Consider the following 20,212-nt stretch of genomic DNA (forward strand, 5'->3'; position numbering starts at 1 on the left):
GGCCTCGGTCTCCCTGGTCTCGGTCCCTCCGGCCTCGTCCTCCCCCGGCCTCGGTCCCCCCCGGCCTCGGTTCCCCCCCGGCCCGGTCCCCGGTCGTTCCCCGCCTCGGTCTCCCGGCCTCCCTCCCCCGGCCTCGGTCCCCCCCGGCCTCGGTTCCCCCCCGGCCTCGGTCCCCCCGGCCTCGTCCTCCCCCGGCCTCGGTCTCCCCTGGCCTCGGTTCCCCCTCCCCCCTCCCCCCCCCCCGCCCTGGCCGGGGCCTCCCTTCTCCCCCGCCGAGGGAAACCGGTCTGGGGGGGCGGGGCCTCGTCGACCTCTTTCTCCCGCCCCCGGTGGGGGCCCGGGGCGCGTCGGCCCCCTGGTGCCTGCCCCCGGGCCGGGCGGGGGCTGGGAAACCAGGCCCGGGCCGTGTCCGGGCGGTTGGTCCGCGCCCCTGGGCCGGGGGCAGCCCTATCCCCCTCTCCCCGGGGCCCTTTACGGGCCAAGTCCCCAGCCGGACTCCCGGGGCTGGGTCTGGCCCGGGGCCCGTGCGGAGGAAGCGGGGGGGCCCCCCCCCTCCCAGAGAGCCGGCAAGGGCGGCAGGGGCCGCCCCTGTGCTCAGGAACACCCCAAACACTTCTGGGAGGGCGTCTGGCGACTTCGCTAAACATGGCTCCAAAAGAGCGGCGGGATGGGGGGCCGAGTCGGAAAGAAGGCCTGGGGAGAGGGTGAGCGTGCCCTCCTTGGCCTTCCCCGGGGCTGTGGGGTTCAGGGAGCCTTGCGCTGTTTGCCAGGAGCTCCTCTCTTTGGAACTTCCGGCTGTGGCGAGAGCCCCGGGACGTTAACTGAGGCAGCAGCCAAGGGGGTCTGATTGTTAAACTGCCCGGGCAGCTGTTGAGACCGGGTTCAGGCTAAGCCCCTCCCCCTTTCCTCTTCTCCCTCCCTCTCTCCCCTCCCTCCTCCTCCCTTCCCCTTTTCCTCCTCCTTTCCTCCGCGCCCCCTGCTCTCAGTCCTCAGACCCCTGGACTTGTTGGCCTCTGCCTTGTCCCCAGCTGGAGAAAGCTATGGGGAAGTGGGGGGGAGGGGCAGAAGTCCTCTGGGCCAAACTTCTCAGTTACAGGGGTGGGGGGGCCTGTGAGTGGCACAGTTGAGGATGCAGCGGCAGTGAGGGGCGGCGGGCCCTGGAACCTCGGGCCTGGTTCCTGCGGCTCCATCTCTCTCCCACCTCCATGACTTACCGAGATGATGTGCAGAAGTTGCTAAGAGACTTTTCCTGGGGGGGGGGTTGTGCAATTAGATGATCAGCCCCCCCTTTTTTTTGTTTCTATAAGTAAATGTTCCTCCAGTTTTCAGTTAACTTCCACCCCAAGTTAGTTCATATCATTTCTCATGTGTCACTGTTGACCAACAGAACAGCGTGTGGTGTGGGGGGGGGGTCGGATGCTGACCTGGGAGGCGGGAAGACCTGAATTTAAGCCCTGCCTCCAACTGTGTGACCTCGGGCAGATCACTTCACTAATCAGCTGTGCCAGTCCCCTGGTTAAATAGGAATTTTGCATCCCTTCAGACCGGCCTCCTCAGAGTCCAATAAAAGAACCCGCAGGAAGCCCTTTGCAAGCCTCAGAGGGCAAGCCCAGTGTCGTCTGGCTCCTAACTCATGATTCCCTCTTCTCCTCTGCCTTTCAGCTGCTGGGGATGGCAAAGATGAAGACAAACTTAGAGCAGGAGGTTGTTTCGTCGCTCTTTTAATCTTTTTTGAGAATCGGTTTGGAAGATGAACCCCAACAGTCTTTTTGGGGGACAGCAATCCAGTATGTTCTCCTCTACCAGTGGCTCCCTGGGAACGTTTCAGGTTCAGCCACCGTTTCGATTCGGTCAGCCCTCGCTTTTTGGACAGAGCGCTTTGGGCGCAGGGCAGAACTTTGCCCAGACTTCCGGGGGGACCCAGTCTTCCTCAGGATCTACGCTAGGATTCCCAGCCAACTCCGGGATCGGGTCTCACTCTGTGCCGCCCCCCCAGGCTCCTGTCTTCACGGCGGCTTCCGGACCCCCCAGTACATCTGCCCCCAGCAACGCGGGATTCAGTTTCAAGACTCCCCCCAATATCGGAGCTTTCCCCAGCACCCCCAGCTTTGGGCACGGTAGCGGGGAAGCATCCGGTTTGGGCCGATCTGAGTTCAGCTTTAAGCCTCCAGAAAGCGCAACCTTCAGACCCATCTTTGGGGCAGAGTCGGAGCCGGAGAAGACCCAGAGCCAGATCACTCCGGGCTCTTTCACCTTCTCCCACCCAGTTAGTGGTGGGCCTGAGGCGCTGGTCTCCTTCACGTTTTCCCAGGGCTCAAGCAGCTCAGGCACCAGCCCAAGTTTTACTTTCTCCAAACCAGCCAGCAACTCTTCAACTTTTGCCTCTGCCAGTCAGAATGTGGAGGAGGAAAAGAGGGGCCCTAAACCAGCATTTGGGAGTTCAGGGAGCAGCTTCACGAGCTTCGCATCACCAGGCTCTGTAGGGGAGCCCTTTTCTATGAGCAAAGCAGTGGGCAAGCTGGGAAGGGATGATGCTGGTGGCCAGGGAGGGTTGCTATCTGGGCATGTGAAAGGGCTGAAGAGGAAGGAAGACCACGACCGGTCACCCAGGAGACGAGACTACGATGCCGTAGATGACGTGGAGCTCTTGTCACGGGGAGATCACCCTCCAGAGAAGCGCCCTCCCCGCCTGGCTCGCCCACGGGGTGGCGGCTTGTTTGGGCGGACGCTGCAGGACATGCTGAGGAGCAACAAAGAAGGCGGCCGCCTGGGAAGCAAAGAAATAAAAAAGGAAGTGGGGAGTTTAGAATCCGGCGAGACGGATCACGGTGCTGCAGCGGGAGCAACCTCGTCCATGTTGTCCATCCCCCGGCTGAAGGAGGAGGAAATGGATGGCAAAAGTGGCCAGGAAGGTACGTATACTGCAGCCTCTGAGAGCGGCCTTTGAGAGGCCAAAGGGCAGATGTATTCTCTGTCCCTGTGTGGCCACCTCCTCAGCCCTTGCTGACCCAGCTCCCTTCTGCTTCCCTCGCAGTGTCCGCCAACAGGGTTACCCCTTCCCGCCGAGGGAAGAAGGAGAGCGTGGATAGCTCTAGCAGCCTGTCACCCAGCGAGCTCACCGCCATTCAGTGCAAGAACATCCCCAACTACCTCAATGACAGGGCGATCCTGGAGGAGCACTTTGGCCGATTTGGGAAAGTGCAGCGCATCTATCCCCGGCGCAACCGAAAGCTCGCCATTGTGCACTTCTCAGACCACGTGAGTATTCTCCCGGGGGGGGGGGGGGAAATCTCCCGGGGGGGGCCCTCTGCTGGGCTTGGCCTAGCTCTACCTCCTTTGCCCCCTCCTCCATTCCTTCTCTGATAGTCTTTGCCTTCCTTCTTGAGCATGATTAAGGCATTTACTGAGCACCTACTGTGTGCCAGGGGCTGTAAAGAAAATAAAGACCATCCTGCCCTCCAGGGGCTTATCAGCCAAAGCAAATAACAATAAGTAAACTTATGTCCCGACAAATGTGGGCGAGCTGGGGGAGTCATTGATTAACAGATGGAAGGCAGTGTGATTGGTTAGTATTTGGAGCAGAAGATGGAGAATGTTTCAGGCCCAGGGGCCACAAGCCAGAGGCCTGTGTGGCTGGATCAGCCTCCTGGGTCGTGGAGGCCTCTGATTCTCAACTCTGTGCCAAAGGCTTGAACCAGAGAAACCCATTTCCCATTATTTTGGCTCCTGCTCCTCTTGCTCCGCTGTATGTTGGTGGGCCATGTCTGCCAGCGCATGTGGCAGCTTGGTTTGAGCTGCAGCCGGTGCTATGCCCAAGTTGCCAGTCACCAAATGAAAGCAAATTGATTAAGGAGAGTGGATAGTCTATCCACCAAGGCAGATCGACCTGTCTGTAACATGACATATGGTTTTGGAGAATTGCTCTGTCAGGACAAAAGAGTCCTCTGGCCACGGCCAGCCTTTGTCCTTAATGAGCTGATCCTTCGGAAGCTTCCTGCTTTGGTGGCCCACACCCCTCCAAGTTTCTGTCTCTGCTTTTGGAGTCTGGGTGGGTCCCTGCTGTCGTGAGAAATAGCTTTCTTGTGTGGCCTCTTTTGTTGTCCCTTTCCTTCTCTATTTATTTCTTTCATTCAGTGTTTCCAGTGGCATTAAAAAGTTTAACATTCATTTAAAAAAATTTTTGAGTTGCACATTGCCTCCCTTCCCATCCTCTCCTCAAGAAGGCGAGCAGTTTGCTTCAGATGACACACGTGTAGTCGTGCAAAACATATTTCTGCTTAGCCATGTTATAAAAGAAAACACAGACTCCTTTGCCCTGATCCCCAAAAAAGAAAAGTGAGAAAGTCTGCTTTGGTCTGCATTCACGTTTCACCAGTTCTTCCTTTGAAGGCGGAGAGCATTTTCCAGCGAGTTCTTTGGAATCGTCTTAGATTACCGTATCATTGAGAAGGAATAAGGCCTTCCTGGCAGATCATCCCACAGTGTTGCTATGACTGTGCACTATGTTCTGCACTATGTCACTTGAGGTGAAAAGGAACCAGTGGCCCCCAATTTTTCCGACCTCCATCTGCTTGTCGTTTCTTCTAGCCCAATAGTATTCCATCGTAGTCATGCCCCACACCTTGGTCAGCCCAGCACTCGAATGCCTGTTGGATAAAGAGCAGCTGCCGTCACGTGGGTGCAGTGCCTCCTTTTCTCTTCCTTCCCCTTTTCTGCTCGAGGCCAGCCGCATATTCTCCACAGCATGACTGGCTTTGAGTGAAGTCATTTTGTTCCCAAACATTTTCTCTGGAGTTGTTTCCGCTGCTTCCTTTTCCACTCGGCTATCATCCCTCCCTTTGGTGCTCCAACTTCCTGCTTATGGGTTCTGATTTGCTTTTCAGGCATCTGCTGCTCTGGCTCGGAAGAAAGGGAAAGGCTTGCATAAAGACGTACTCATCTTTTGGCACAAGAAAAAAATAAGTGAGTTGATTTGGCCCTTTTCTGCTGATGGTGGGTGTTTGCTTCGAGGTATTGGGAACAGATGGGGGTGACCTGGAGGGTGGCTCCCCCAGTGCCCAATGATGACCAGCTTAAGGAACTAAGTGGCAGAGCCAGCCTCTGCCCTCCTCATCACCTAGGTGTTGCTTTGTTCCAAATGATAACGTCCGGTTCCTGGGGAGCACCTCCTTCTACCCCAAGGCTTATCAACTCCTAATCTAAGTTGACTCTCTTCAGGTCCCAGCAAGAAGGACTTTTCCCCAAAGGAGAAAAAATCAAGTGAGGGGGAAGGTAGTCAGAGCTGTGAAGACTCACCTTTCCAGCGCTCCCCACTGCGCAAACCCCTCTTGAGACCTGCCACTGGCGGTAGCAGCAGCCTTCTGAGTAAGAGGTAAGCCTGGTGGTTATAACCTGTGAGCGAAGCTAGAGAACACTTGCATATGTGCTCATCTGCAGCCATGGGTTTCCTCCCCTTAAATGGGGGTTCTCCAAGGAAAGAAGTTGTCTCATTTTGATCTTGTCTCTAGTGTTCTGCACTATAGGTGCTTAATAAATGCTCATTAAATTGCCAAATGGGATTTTGTCTAGACAGTCAGGAACTGATGGCTATTTATGTGGTTAGGAATGTGGTTTGGAGCTGTACGTTATAAAATGGTAGCGTTTTTGGTCCATTTATGCTTCAGAATTCTGAATCAAGGATCTGATTTGAATTGATCTTACAAATGGCAAATGTGCTTTATGACCCGTGAAATAAAAATGAACAGAAGATGTTTCCACATTGAATCTTAGTGGAAGCCTCCTTTCTAAATGAGGGAACTTATCAAGTGGAATAATTCTGTAACACTCCTCCCACCACCATCCACTGTTCCAGCATTGGAATGAAACCTTTCTAATAAATACACAGAATTAAACCAAACGAATCCCTGCTTGGTCATGCCCCTAAATGTCTGCCTCAGACAGCTCCGTAAGTCCCTTACCTCTGCTCAGGAGGAAGAGAGAGCACGGCAGCTTTGGGCCTTTGGAGTCAAACTTGGATTGGACTGAGCCGGAGAGTTTTTAGAGGTGCTCTAATAGTGCCATCATTTTGCAAATTGTTTTCCTGGCTCATCCAAATCGAAGGAGTTTGTCTGTTAAGACTTTCCAGCGATGGTGAGATTGTAGACCTGACCCACCCCCTGCCTCCAGTTAGAATGGCAGCAAAGGCTGTAGTCCTGTCCTTTCCATTTAAGTTTATGGCAACCCGCTTCCCAGCCAATTAAAGAATCCTGGGTGTGTAGAAAAGCATTGGAGTATTTGGCAGTTTTTCCTCTTAGCTGGCTTTGGGGCCCTCACTTTTAGCTGGACTGCAGTCAGGTGGGAGCTCTACTGGATTAGGGCCTTCCAGAGCCCATGGAGAGCTCAGAGTAGGACTTTGTGGTGGAGGAAGAAACCAAGGGCTTGTGCCCCCCTGAAATTCACACAAGGTGAGGAGGCTAAAAGGAGGTTCTTAGGGGCTTTAACAGGGGATTGGGGACGGGCAGCCTTGGGGTGCGGGCTGTGTTGGTGAAGGAGGCGTCTGTATTGGTGACATCACAAAGCTACAGCTGAGGCTTCATGACGAACAGGCCAGGGAAGTCAAGTCAGCTCTGGGACCCAACCAAGCACGTTGCTCTGCTTTTTGTAGTTCTCCAGTTAAGAAATCGAGCCATACCAAGTCTCTGCAGTTTGAGGGGGAGCCCTTTGATTCTGGGCCTGAGATCCCAAGCTCAGACAACCTGGGACTGTCAGCGACCACCCTCGTCACCTTGATGGGCACGGTGGCCGAGACGTCGGAGGACAAGTACCGCCTCCTTGACCAGAGGGATAAGATCATGAGGCAAGGTAGGCTGTGGGTGAGCTGGGGTGGGTGGTGGGCACCAAGATGCCCCCCTTCTCAGCTCCTACAGGAGCCGCCAGCGCTGTGGCAGCAAAGCCGCAGATTTGTGAGGTGCTTTCTTGTGTCTCTCGGCTACAGTGAGCGAGGACCGAGGACTCTTTGGTGGCTTTGCCGTTTTCCTTGGCATTGCCACGTGGATATAAATGATTGAATCTAAGCTCCTTGTGGGCAGGGGGTGTTGCACTAGGAAGTGCTTCCCAGTTGGGAGGTGAGTGGCGGGCTCCGTGGCTGGTGGCTTTCTCGGTAGGCATTGGAGCACCGCACCTGTGCAGTGGAGAGCTGGGAGATCTGGGGCCTGCGAGGCCCTGATCCCTGATTTGAGGTTTATACAGGCCAAACATGGAGAGAAGACACGGCTGCAGACATTTCCTAGCTGTGTGACTCTGGACTAGTCATTTCACCTCTCATTTGTAGAGTGGGATAATGTTGGCCCCTGCCGCGTTAGGAGGATCCAACGAGATAAAATTTGTGAAGCACTTAGCACACAGTGGACACTAAATAAGAGCTATTTATTTCTTCTTTCTCTCCCTTCCCCCTGAAAACAAGGACTTTTGTGTTTGCTTAGAGCTGTCCTTGGGATTCCCACTTTCCTGAGGCCTTCAGGAGTGACAGTGCGGCATCCCAACGCCCTCTCTAATCGCACAGCCTCAGTTTGGTGGCTTCTTCCTCCACAGCCTCCACGTGCAAGCCAAGAGCCCTCTGGGGTCTGTGCATCGTGTGGCTCTTTGAGCAAGGAGCTGTTTCCTTCTTGTCTTTGGTCCTTCCAAGCAAATAGTGATCCCTTCCTTCTCTTTGCCATTGGCTAGCTCGCGTCAAGAGAACGGATCTGGACAAAGCGAAAGCCTTTGTTGGGACGTGCCCAGACATGTGTCCCGAGAAAGAGCGGTACATGAGAGAGACCAGGAACCAGCTGAGCTCTTTTGAAGTGATCCCTGGCACAGATCAGGTAGGGTCCATTGGGGGCTGAGCCCGGCCTTGATTTCTCCTGTGCTGTGACCTCCCGTCTGCTCTGGGTGCAGGGACGTGAGATCCCACTTCCTGTGCCCGCTTTGTCATTGGGAATCTGCTGGGGGCTGGGGACGCTTGTTCTTGTCATAGCAGGTTGGGAAATTTGGAGCCCAGAAAGATTGGGATTCCATCATCGGCAGCTCTTTGAGCATCTCCAGAAGGATGCGTAGGTGGTAGAGGGTGTTTGGGGGGCAGCGGTAAACTTGCAGTCACTAAAAGACTGATGCTGGTGTAAATCCGGGCCATTTGCCTCCTCTTCTTCTGCGTCTGTCAGCCGCTGCTGCCACAGCCCAACCTGGCGACCGGTCGGTCCCTGCTCCTGGGGACGGTGTAGATACATGGCTACGGGTCCCTGATACAAGGGTGGCCTAGTGGCCTATGGCCAGTGTGAGTTTCCTTCAGGTGTCCACGTAGTGACAGGGAGGTCACATAGACATGCATCTGGAGGGCATGGAAGGCCTGGCAGAGGTCCCTGGTGCAGGGTCATGGCAGGACCAGGATGGGTGTGGTCCCACTGGACACACTTTCACATATAAGTCATCCTGGGCTCGGCAGAGGCAGTGGTCTGGGCTGTCTGATAAGGCAGAGAGTGGGAAGCTTTGGAATGCCGGCCTTTCCACCTGGTGGGAGGCCCCGTGTGGACCTTGGGATCTTTGCTCTGGATGGTGTGCTGGGGGTTCTTCCTTTGTCCTCAGGTTAGGGGCCGTGGAGAGAAGAGCTCACTTTCTGGACAAGGGCTTGGCTGCCCTGTGGTGGTCCCTGCTTTCCATCATTGACCTTTCTCAAGTCTGTGGGCATCCTGAGGGCTGTGGGAGGGAGGCTTTTCTCACAGACGGTCACTGTACAATCTAATCAGTCCATTGCTGCTGATGCTTTTGGAGCTTTCCTTTGATTTGAATCAGGTAGACTGAGCTCTTGTCCCGGCCCTCCCGCTGATGACCTGTGTGACCTCAGTCGGTCACTTCCCTTCCTGGACCTCTGCTTCCTCATCTGTGAAATGGGGGGAGGAGTTGCAGTAGCTTGCTTTTCAAACCCTTTGGTGTCTAGGGTCCTGGGAGCCCATGATGTTAAACAAGACTTGTTCTGTATCTTTATTAGAAAATTAAGAGTCTCCTTTCAAGAAGCACGAGGCTGGGTATAGGTTGTTATCGGGAGAATGTATGACGGGAAAAGGAGGTGTGCCCTTCCCCCAGCCGCAGCGACAGCTGATGAGCACAGCCTCCGCCCCACGGTACCCTTGTGATGGTAGGGCAAAGAGGCCTTTTTTCGGTTCCTCACTGAGGAGCTCAGGGGAGGAGGAGAGTCACCCGGGATGGCCCGGCCGAGCCGCATAGGCCCACCCCGCTCCTGCGAGGAGCTCCCTACTGGCAAGGTCCCCTGTTTGCTCCTATGCCTTGGCCTCCGGGCCGTGACGGGGTTTAGTCCTGAGTAAAGTGTTGGGAGTGTGGGCTTTCCAGGGCGAGCGGGAGTCACAAAGGCTAACTAACGGAAGGCCTTTTTGCCCTCTCCTCAGGTGGACCACGCGGCGGCAATAAAGGAATACAGCCGCTCCTCAGCCGACCAGGAGGAGCCTCTGCCTCATGAGCTGCGTCCCTCGGGGGTGCTCAGCATGACCATGGACTACCTCGTCACTCAGATCATGGACCAGAGAGAAGGGAGCTCGCGCGACTGGTACGACTTTGTGTGGAACAGGACCCGCGGAATAAGGAAGGTATGCGTCGAGCCTCCTCCCATTTTGGCAGCATAGCCCAGCTGGGGGGGCTCGCTCGGCCGGGCTGGCTCTAGGTGGCAGACACAGGAGACTTGTCCCCAGCTCGCAGATGAGAAAAGTATCAGGTGAAGTCCCTTCAGGTTCTGCACTAGGGCCGATCATTCCTCACCACCTTCATAATGATAACTGAGTCCCAAGTATCATCCTACAGCACCTCCAGATCATGGGGCATGTGTGTCTCTGTGTCTCTGTGTGTCAGTGTCTTTGTGTATCTATGTTTTTCTGTGTATATCTGTGTCTGCGTTAAGTGCCTGCCTGTGTGTCTGTGTCTCTGTGTGGGTACTTGTCTGCTTGTGAATGTTATCTGGGCCTGCCAGGGTGTGTATCTGAATGTCATTGTTTATCTCTGTCTCTGTGTTTGTCTGTGTATGTGACCATGTCTGCCTCTGTGTGTGTCCATCTGCCTGTGTGTGTGTGTCTGCCTGTGTATATATCTTTGTATGTATGTGTCTGTGCCTGCCTGTGTGTGTGTGTGTGTGTGCACGCACACATCTGCCTCTGTGTGTCTGTGTGTGTCTGTATATCTGTGTCTGTGCCTGCCTGTGTGTGCATCTGCCTCTGTGTGTGTGTGTGTGCACGCATGCGCCTGTATCTACATGTATGTCTGCCGGACCCTTGTTGCCACGATCCTGAGAAGCAGGTGGTCTGTACCAGTTGGTCTGACCCTGCCGACTTGGAGTCACGACGCCCTCTCACTGCCTGCTTTTGTCTGGCTCTGTTCTCGTTGGGCAGGACATCACGCAGCAGCACCTCTGTGACCCCCTCACGGTGTCGCTGATCGAGAAGTGCACCCGCTTCCACATCCACTGTGCGCACTCAATGTGTGAGGAGCCCATGTGCTCATTCGATGCCAAGATCAACCATGAGAATATGACCAAGTGCCTGCAGAGCCTTAAGGAGATGTACCAGGACCTGGCCAACAAGGGCGTCCTCTGTGCCAGTGAAGCGGAATTCCGAGGCTACAATGTTCTGCTCAATCTCAACAAGGGCGACATCCTAAGGCAGGTGTTCCTTGAGGGGTGGGGGAGGAGCATGGAGAGGGGGAAGGAGGGAGGAGATGGAGCAGGAGGCCTGAGTGAGAGCCGCCGGGGAGAGCTCACTTAGTGAGAGATGGAACACGAGCCCTGCCTCTGGGGCAGCTGCAGGGGCAGGCAGAGGGGATGGCTTCAGGACTAGGGAGCTCAAGTAGGAGAAGCCAAAAGGGAAGTCCACGTCCTGGTGAGGTGCGGACACAAACAAATCCTCATTCGGATGAGCGCAACCTGGAGCTGGCGCAGTCAGGGATCAAGCGTTGGCTAATGTGCTGGAGCTCTGAGGTGTTTATATTTCAAGGTCTTCTTACCTCACCTTTTCTTTCCTTGCTATTTTATAATGTCTGTATCTGGGATGAAGTCTAAGTTTTAAAGATAAGCCTCTGGGGAAAGAATGTAGGTACAGGATAGAATGGCCTGACGGGGTCCAAGAGACTCTTGTCACCCTTCTTAATAGTTCAAAAAGACTTTTTTGGGAAATTGTATTATTCTTCCCTCAAAATATTCATGAACTAAAATTTCTATCTGAGTTTATAGGAGTTTGAGGTTTGACTGCACAAATAAAATCATTCTATGTAATATTCTCTCTAAAATGTACTGTTCTCTGTTTTCTTGGGGGTCTCTGGAGGCATCCTTTGTTTCAGTTCAGTAATCACCACACGAGTAGCCAGGGATTAAAGTCCAAATCCTTTATTGTCTCTTTCCAAGTCTCGTCTCCTTTCCTGCGGCCCGGTTAGCTTTCTTATAGTCCAGCTCCTTTATTTTCTCCTTCCTGGGGCTGCGCTAGTTTTCTGGAGTCCTTCCCGATCTTGGTTTCAGTGGAGACGCGAAGGAGGACAGCCTGCCACCACGATCTTTCTTCCCTAGTTGATTCTGGCTGAGTTTGTCCCAAGCTTACATAGTCTCTTATCAAAGGTGTGAATCTTGTGGAACTATATTAAGTACTAAGTACATGTACTGAACTAGAGAACTGTTAAGCACCAGGCTAAATAACCATTGTCTCTATCAATTCCACTGACTTAGCTCCTTGTTTCAAGTTCTGGCCCCTAACAATTGTATACAGAATCGTATCATCTATTGCAAGGGTCCTCAGCTGCCGGATCTGGCCAAGGGCAGTAGTTTGAGGACCCCTGGACTATTGTATTGTATACAAAGTTACCTTTAATCTAGCAGCAAAATGTGGTAACTGTCCAAAGTGCTGGAGACAGAAAAAGGAACTTGAAATCTACTATCATGTATACAAAGTTACCTTTCATCTATCGGCAAGCTTGTAACTGTCCAAAGTGCTGGAGACAGAAAGATGAAAATGAAATCGATTATTACATTGTGTACAAAGTTACCTTTAATCTATCAGTGAGCTTGTAACTGTCCATAGTGCTGGAGACAGAAAGATGAAAATGAAATCGATTATCATGTTGTATACAGTTACTTTTAATCTAACAGCAAATGTGAGTGAAGCCTGTGTGCCAGACACTGTCCAAGGTGCTGGAGCAGAAAGATGAAAATGAAATTGGTGCTGCCTCTGGAGCTTATATTTTACAGGGGAGATCTTGGCTGTCTGCCGGGGAGTTTGAGGGAAAGAAGGCGGCAACACAGACCCACCCAGACCCACCCATGTCTCCCCTTCAAGCCTGAGGTAGACAGCCCAGGACCCAAGGACAGGTGGAGCAACCACCTTTTTAGGTCTGTGTCCTCCAGCTCCTGGAAGCAGCCCCGGGGGAAAGGAGTCTGGGTGCTGTGGTGGCAATCACTGAAGACCCAGAAGGAAAGTCTCTGTCACCAGAGTCCTGGGCTCTCTCCATTGCTTCCATGTCAGAAATGGCTGAGATTTTATCGGTGGAAATGGCATCAAAGGGCAGTGTGGCCATCTGCTTTGCCATTGGCCTCTTTGGACCATTGGATTAGTAGTTGTTGTCTCTGCCCCGGAGAGTGTGGCTAGCTGGCTTTGCTCATTGTGTGCCTTGCTCTCGGCACTGGTCTTGGCAGCCAGTGAGCAATGGTGCATTCCTTTCTCTTTGTGTGTAAGAGAATGTAGCGATATGTCTCTGAGTCTGTACTTACATCCTGAAGAACTGTCCCTTGAATAAAAGGAGGCCTCCCTCTGTTGGTGGCCAAGGCCCACGGCTATCTGGCTAGAGGTGGTTTGGAGTTATTTCTTTTGGTGTGCACTGCTGGGAGCACTGAGGGTTCAGATTGTGTGACTGGTGTAGCCCCGTACATCTTTCTCAGCGTATGCCCACTTTGATATGTGCTTATCGTGGTGATCCTCTTTTCTCCTTTTCTCTGTCACACTTTGCATTTCTTCACGGATCCCTTTCTGGTTGTGTCCCCAGAGAGGTGCAGCAGTTCCGGCCTGATGTCCGAAACTCCCCTGAGGTGAAATTTGCAGTCCAGGCTTTTGCGGCCCTGAACAGCAACAACTTTGTCAGGTTCTTCAAGCTGGTGCGGTCTGCCTCCTACCTGAACGCCTGCCTCCTGCACTGCTACTTCAATCAGGTGAGTCGTGATGGAAAGGCTGGAGGATGCATCTCCTTTGCTTTGCCACTTACTGCCAGACCTTGGGCAAATCACTTTCTATGGTTCTCAGTTTCTCCATCTGTAAGAGGAAAGATTGGGTTAGATCAAAGCTGTCAAAATTCACTATAGATGAACCAGGTGACAATATTATTGGGAAATGTTTATCCAAATAAATAAAAATGCAGTACATGATGCCAGCTTGGTTTTTTTAGACAACTAGGTGCAGTGGATAGAGCACTGGGCCTGGAGTCAGGAGAATCGGAAACTAGCTTTAGATACTTCCTCTCTGTGACCCTGGGTTTCATCTCTGCTTGCCTCAGTTTATCTGTAAAATGAGACTCATAAAAATAATTACCTTCCAAGATTATAACGAGGATCCCACAAGATAAGCATAAAGCATTAGGTCAAGACCAGGCACATAATAGGCTCTCTATAAAAAGTCAGGTCTTTTTGTTAGCTTTAGTATAAGTCAATATTCAGATTTTTGTTTGAGTTTTGACACTACTGGGTTAGTTAGTCTTCTGTCAAGTCTCTTCAGATTCTGTGATTCATGGTGATGCCATCTAGCGATGTGGCTTCGTAGTGATCCATGAAAAGAAAAGAAGAAGATGAGGGTGATCCCAGAAAGCCATTCCCCTTCCTAGTACAAGTTGGCATTTTTAGTTTGTTGAGCTCTGCAGGAGTTGGGAGATGACATAGATATCCAATCAGTCGCTGGAATTTTCCATGCAGAGTGGGCAATGTTTTCTTTTTAAAATTCCATCTCTCATCTTAGCCCAGGCATTCTTGGGCTTAGAATCTGGAAATCAGATTTTTAGCTCTAAAAAACATTTTCCTGCATATTTTTCCAACTATTGGTGCCTGACAAATGTCTCATGTTGGAGAGAAATCAGTTTTGGGGGTCTGTTTTGGGGCCTGAAAAGGGTGGCATCAGCTGGGGTTTTCTATTTTCTCAATGCAAAAGGCTCCTCACCTACCCCCTGTTTGGGAATTCATTGGGTCATTTAGGAAGGAGGAGAGCATGTATTTTATGACCTTTAGCCTGCAGTGCCATTGTCATTATTGTCTTTATTTGTGAGGCATGTTCATCCTACGTATAAAAATGGCACAGGAAGGGTTTGTCTCCAAGCTTGTGGGATTTGCACGTCTTTATTTGAAGCAGCCCCTGAGGAGCTGGTGTGATGCAGTGAAGTCCATGAAGCGCATGATCTTGGTTTTGGCATGACCCTGGCACATCTGTGAGTGTTGGACAGTTGCCCTTACGTGCACCATTTTCCCTCTAGATCCGTAAAGATGCATTGCGGGCTCTCAATGTGGCGTATACAGTGAGCACTCAGAGATCCACAAGCTTTCCCTTGGATAACCTGGTGCCCATGTTACTGTTCAGAGATGCCGAGGAAGCGACTGACTTCTTGAGTTACTATGGCCTCAGTGTGTCTGATGGGTGAGAACACCAGAGCTGTTGGGTCTGTCTGGAGCCCCCCTCCCTTGCTTTTGCCTGGAGCCTTCCTCTGCTGCCAGAGGCTGTGAGCTGCCACAGCTGAGCTTTTGTCCATGGACTTGGTGCCCCGGGGACCCCTTTCCTTATCCCATACCTGCCGGCTGCCAAGAGACAGCAGGGATCGACTTCCCCCTTGATGGTGACCCTCCCTTGTGCCCCTTCTGATGCTTTACAATGGCTCAGAGATAGCCTAGATTTTTCAAAGGGCTTGCAGTGGCCTCGGGGCCAGGGAGCTCCGGGGCCAACTTCACCAAGGATGGAGAGGCTCGTGACCAACTTGGCTCTTCTGTCTTTGAGACAGCTAAGTCAGAGAGGCATTGTGGTGGGTGTGGATAGCTCCTAGACATGGCCTGGGGTGAATAGTCCTGTGTAAGCGCATTATTTCCAGTTTGTCTCTGCCTTTTTGGATCAGTTACTCTTGTCTAAATGATTGATGTCACCAAAATGATGGCCCAGGAGTGCTGGACTCCATGTGGCTACCTGAATGGCGCCTCTTCCTGTCCTTCTGTAAGAGCGCTGACCCGCGCTCAGGGCGTTCCAGGTTCATGAGTTCAGAGGAAGTGCGGTGATGGGCACATCCGGGCAGTCGGTGTTGGAAGGTAGCATTTCTTTCCAGTGGTTTTGATTTCCTCTGGTTTGTTTTGGGGACAGCTGTGTCGAGCTTAATCGGTCCGCCTTCTTGGAACCCGAGGGCTTATCCAAGGCAAAGAAGTGCACCTTTATCACAGAGAAGCTCACTGTCTCCGTTGGAGAGGTGGTGAATGGGGGGCTGTTACCCCCCGTCCCTCGTCACATCCCGGTGTGTAGCTTCAACACACAGAACAAATACGTGGGAGAGAGCGTGGCCCCTGAGTCTTCTCTGAGTGGACAGAAACCCAGTGTAGAGAGTGGAGGTGAGTCAATGAAGTTATCTTGGGGCCGCAAGTTCATTATGGATGGGGCTGGCCATCTACTTCCACCCCCTTGTATGGATGAGCAAACTGAGGCCTAGGAAGGCTCCAAAACCTGCCCAGCATCATACAGGGAGCAGAGATTCAGAGCCAGGTCTTGACGTCAAGCCCTTTTTGACTGTGCCATGTTGCCTGTGGGAGTGTGGCCCCTGAGACTCCCCCAGAGACATTTTTGAAAGCTGGAATGGTCTGGCTTTGTGCTTTGCCACCATTTGTGGCACGTTTGGGAGGTTCTGCTGCTGCCTAGTCGCCTGGGCTTGTTTCTTGAAAGGGAATTCTAGCTCCAAGTCCTCCCCTACCGTGTCCTTGATTCGGTGTCACTCCTTCAGGAGGCGGGAAGATGGAAGAAGCCAGCCCCGGGACCGAAGTGCTGGTGTTGCGTGTTCCGCCGCAGCCCTTGCTCTCCCCGCCTCAGCCGCTGCTGACCCAGAGCTCCGGGCTGCCGCCAGCCCTCGTGGCTCCTGCGCCTGTACTGCCGTTGGCTGCCTCGTCATCTCTGTTCCAGCCCGTCGGGCAGCCCGAGCTGCCTCCTCCCAAGCCTCGACCTAGCTACACTGACACGGTACGTGAGAAGGACCGTGTGACCTTCCCTTCTTGGCAGGTGCTATCTGTATTCGGGAGCCCAGGGGTGTCAGGGAGACTGCCCTCTAGTGGAGAAGCGATGCCAGCTGTTCCGGGCTTTCATGAGACTGATGACCAGCTGCTGTCCAAGCACGCTAAAAGCCTCGTTTTGAAGAGGCTCAGTCAGGCTCTAGCAGGTGCTTCCTGGGAGATGATCTCCAGTTTACCTGCCGGTGTCTTATCTGTGCAAAGAGTAGCCCTTTCACAGATGCCTGCTGACTGGGAGAACCACGAAGGGGACTCCCTGCCCTTCAGAAGCTGCCGTTCTGATGGGGAGACCTGACAGAGATGCAGAGAGTTGGCGACCTTAGCCAGGAAGACACTCCCAGGGGAGGGATGTCAGCAGGGTGCCAGGGGGCTTCTTGGGGTCGAAGGAAGCCAGGAGCTGGCAGCGAGAGGGCTGGGCATTCTGGGCCTTGGGGATAACCTGGACTGAGGTTTAGAGAATGGGGATACGGAGAGGAGAAGAGGGAGGTGAGGGGCCTTCAAATGGTACACCGAGCTGAAAGGGGATTCTGATGCCCGCCAAAGCACGAGTGAGTGACAGAAGGGAGCGGCTTCCAAGCTGGAATTGCTCACACCCATGTGGAGCCAAAATAAGTGCTGAGCACACAGCTGAGGACCCAGCAGTAGGGACCACTTATCTTCTCTTTTGTCCTAGGACATCATGGGGGTCATTGAAGACCTTATCCAGGACGTCCTCAGAAGCTACTGTGAAGAAGTCGGCCGGGCTGGAGCTGCCTACACTGCTGCAGCCTTGGGGTGCGCTTCTCTCCTTGAGCTAGAAGGGTCTGGGCCCCTTTCTCCCCCTTCAGTGGGCTACGTCCCATGACCACAGCTTTTCTCAGAATGACGCCTCAGCAGACCCATCATTGGGGTCCACCTGCCCCTGAATCTCAGAGCTGGAAGGGTCCAGTCTCTTTCTGGGTTAGGCAGAGTCCAGGGGCCTATAGGTCCATCCTGGTGCTGACCTCCGGGCCCTGTGATGGGTTGGCTGGCGCTTGGAGAGGGCCGCGTGACTTGATAGATTTGTGTTTGTCCAGGGTTTCCAAAATGGCCATGGAGGAGGTCTTGGCCACAGCCACAGTGGACATGTTGAGGCAGATCGCTGCTGACGAAGTGAACAAAGAAAGAGCAAGAATTAAAGAAGAACAGAAAAGAGTTGAAGAACAAAGGTAATGCCATCTCGTGCCAACAGGATCTCGGCTTTGGGGCCATTGGACACTGGAGGTGCTCAGGGCACTGTGGACACAGGTTTTTGGTGACCCGCTGGGCTTTCTTTTCCCTCTGGCAGACGGAGGCGGGAGAGAGAGCGCCTGCTGGCCCATCTGAGCCAGGTGCTGGCGGCCGAGCTGATGGATCTCGTGGTGGCCGAATGTGTGCGTGAAACCTCTTCCCGGGAGCTGAAGTGAGTGACAGCTGGAGCCGGGTGGGCAGTGGAACAGAGGAGGCCGGCCCTTTTCCTCTGTGTTCATTGCTGGGATCACACGGTCTCTGCTTCCGTCTCATCTTGGCAAGCTCGGGCTCTTCAGCCAGCTTTGGAGTTCAGGCACCTGAACTCAGGGCCTGTTTTGCCTTTTCCCATTGGAGACTTGTTGTGGCCTCTGTCCAGGAAGGGGGGCGGACCCCATGGCCACCAAGCATCCCAAGCTCTGCCTCTGGGGTAGTCTCCAAGAGGGGAGGGGTCTGCAGTCCTTGGAGTGTCTCCCTGATCTGCAGCTGAGGCAAGGGAGAGCTGGGAACCCGCCTGTCAGTGGGAAACACTTTGGGGAGAGTGCTCACTTTGGGAGGCGGGCTGAGGCTGATGGCCATTGGGAACAGCGGGGCTGGGCTTCAGTTACAGGAGTTCCAAGGTCCAGACTCCTGTTTTCTTTGACTTAGGGAACTCCTAGGAGGGATCTCTGTCAGTGCAGGTGCCCACCTGCTTGGCAGCAGCTCAAGGGAGGGGCGACGGAGGTGCAGTACCCCCATGTCTGCCCTTTCTCTATCCACTGCACTACCCTGCCTTTCCTTAACCATGTACCCATTCGTATCCTAGCAAGTGACATCTTTACTTCCAGTCACTAAAGGAGGGGGCTCACTTACAGAAATGTTTCCTTGATACGGGTGATTTCCTGTGGGCCTTCTAGCAGAGAGATGTTGGCCCTGCAGATGGGATGCTCTTTGTTACAAATGTGGAAACTAAGGCCTGGGCTGGAGGCCAGGAAGTACCCTTCTGCAACTCAGGGACAGGATGAAGGAGGTATTCGAGTTGATTTTGACAGGAAATTGGTTGTTTAACCATTAGCTAAGTTGCAATTTGTCCCAGCGTCACTTAAAAACAAACTTCTGAGTGAAAGCCAGTTCAGTTGAATTTGAGGAAGGCAGAGGAAGATGGTAAGCCATGTCTAATGGCTGGGAGTGCTGAGGTCAGTACGCTTTTTGTCTCTGATCTCGCTAGAGGCAGAGAGGCAGATAAAAGCCCAGACAGGGCCTGCGGCGTCTCCGAACCAGCGGGGGTCCTCCTTGCCCTGCCTCACCCCTTCCATGGTGGGGTGAAGGGCATGGGAGATGCCCGCCAGGAAGCCCTTTCCTAACTGCAAATCATGCAGAAATGTGAGCCTGATGCTAAGGGGAAGATGGGGAGGGGGGCTCAGTGACTGCAGCCGCAGAGTCGAGCTGCCTCTGGGTGGATGCTCCTGGCCCAGGTGACGAGAGGCCCGGCAGAGACAGATGGCTGGTTTGGGAGGGGGAAAGGGTGTCCTGGCTTCCGAGCTGGGGAGAACTGGCCAATCTGGCACATGCTGTGGTGATTGGAGAAGAAACCATTTTTCTTCAGGGGCCGCTGGGGGTGCCAGGCCTGGAGTCAGGATGACCTGAGTTCCAATGTGGCTTTAAATAGTCACTAGCCCAGTGACCCTGAACAAGTCAGTCGGCCTTAGTGCTGCAATTAGCACCTACTCTGCTGGATTGTTGGAGGAACCCAAAGAGATCCTATTTGTGAAAAGCACGTAGCCTAGCACCTGGCACACCGTAGGTTCCTTCCTCCTGCCCCTCTTGTTTCCAAATCATGTTTTCCTGGGGATCCCTGGGAGCCGAGAACTCCCTAAATGAATGAATATGAACACGGATGGCTGCGACTTCATATTTCTTTTGAAAAAATAGAAATGAAGGGCCTTTTGGGATTATGTTCCCAAAACACAATCTGCCTTTGTCATTGCCAGGAGCGCCGTGGAGACCGAGAGGAGGGCCCGCGTGGCCCGCTGTTCTGAAGACGTCTGGGATCGTCTCATGGAACTGTTCTTGGCCGAGGAGATTTTTCAGAGTGCCCGAGAGACCCTGCAGGAACTTCAGTGCTTCTGTAAATACTTGCAGCGGTGAGTGAGCCCGTCCCCATCTGAGAATCTGTCCTCTGTGTAACGGAGAGTCTCGCTCTGTGCCTCCGTCAGCTTCTGCCCGCCAGTCCATCAGGAGGGGAGACCCAGGCCTCAGTAGGGGTCCTCGACTTACTCTGCATCACTTCACCAGAGTCCTTCCAGAATTCTTATTCCTTTCTATTTGGAGTAATTCCAAATTCTGGCTTATCTATTTCATGTCTTAGGAAGTGCATCTTTTGCAGAGAAACTTGCTTTCAAGATTTTTTTCCCAACTTAAATGTTTCCTTCCTGATTTTAGCTGCATTGAATTGTAGAAGCTTTTCAGTTTTATGCAGTCGGAATCGTTCCTTTCATCTCCTGTGATCTTCTCTATCTTTTGCTTGGTCGAGACCTCTGCCTCTCTAACTGGGTTAGGATGTGACCTGTGTCTGATGGTGACCATCCATCTCCTGCCAATCTATAATAGGAGATGTTGGTTTGGACATGGTCTCTGTTGTCCTGCTTCCCAGTTTTCCTAGAGGTTTTATGACCAGTAGTTAGTTGGCGACTTTGGGCTTATTGA

General features: G+C 53.1%; 1 protein-coding gene across 1 annotated transcript in view; it reads left to right on the forward strand.

Annotated features, from left to right (window-relative positions):
- MCM3AP (minichromosome maintenance complex component 3 associated protein) overlaps positions 1-20,212 on the forward strand; it is a 32,018-nt gene that overhangs the window by 517 nt on the left and 11,289 nt on the right. The window contains exons 2-17 of the mRNA XM_031968298.1: positions 1,663-2,912; positions 3,035-3,258; positions 4,884-4,962; positions 5,218-5,371; positions 6,644-6,840; positions 7,702-7,841; positions 9,417-9,614; positions 10,407-10,675; positions 13,039-13,201; positions 14,506-14,666; positions 15,375-15,616; positions 16,003-16,235; positions 16,956-17,056; positions 17,338-17,469; positions 17,589-17,702; positions 19,498-19,650. Coding sequence (XP_031824158.1) covers positions 1,751-2,912; positions 3,035-3,258; positions 4,884-4,962; positions 5,218-5,371; positions 6,644-6,840; positions 7,702-7,841; positions 9,417-9,614; positions 10,407-10,675; positions 13,039-13,201; positions 14,506-14,666; positions 15,375-15,616; positions 16,003-16,235; positions 16,956-17,056; positions 17,338-17,469; positions 17,589-17,702; positions 19,498-19,650 — 3,722 coding nt within the window. The 5' untranslated portion in view covers positions 1,663-1,750. The remainder of the gene's footprint in view (positions 1-1,662; positions 2,913-3,034; positions 3,259-4,883; positions 4,963-5,217; positions 5,372-6,643; positions 6,841-7,701; positions 7,842-9,416; positions 9,615-10,406; positions 10,676-13,038; positions 13,202-14,505; positions 14,667-15,374; positions 15,617-16,002; positions 16,236-16,955; positions 17,057-17,337; positions 17,470-17,588; positions 17,703-19,497; positions 19,651-20,212) is intronic.

The sequence above is a fragment of the Sarcophilus harrisii genome, chromosome 4 (assembly GCF_902635505.1).
Source record: "Sarcophilus harrisii chromosome 4, mSarHar1.11, whole genome shotgun sequence".
Lineage (NCBI taxonomy): Eukaryota > Metazoa > Chordata > Mammalia > Dasyuromorphia > Dasyuridae > Sarcophilus > Sarcophilus harrisii.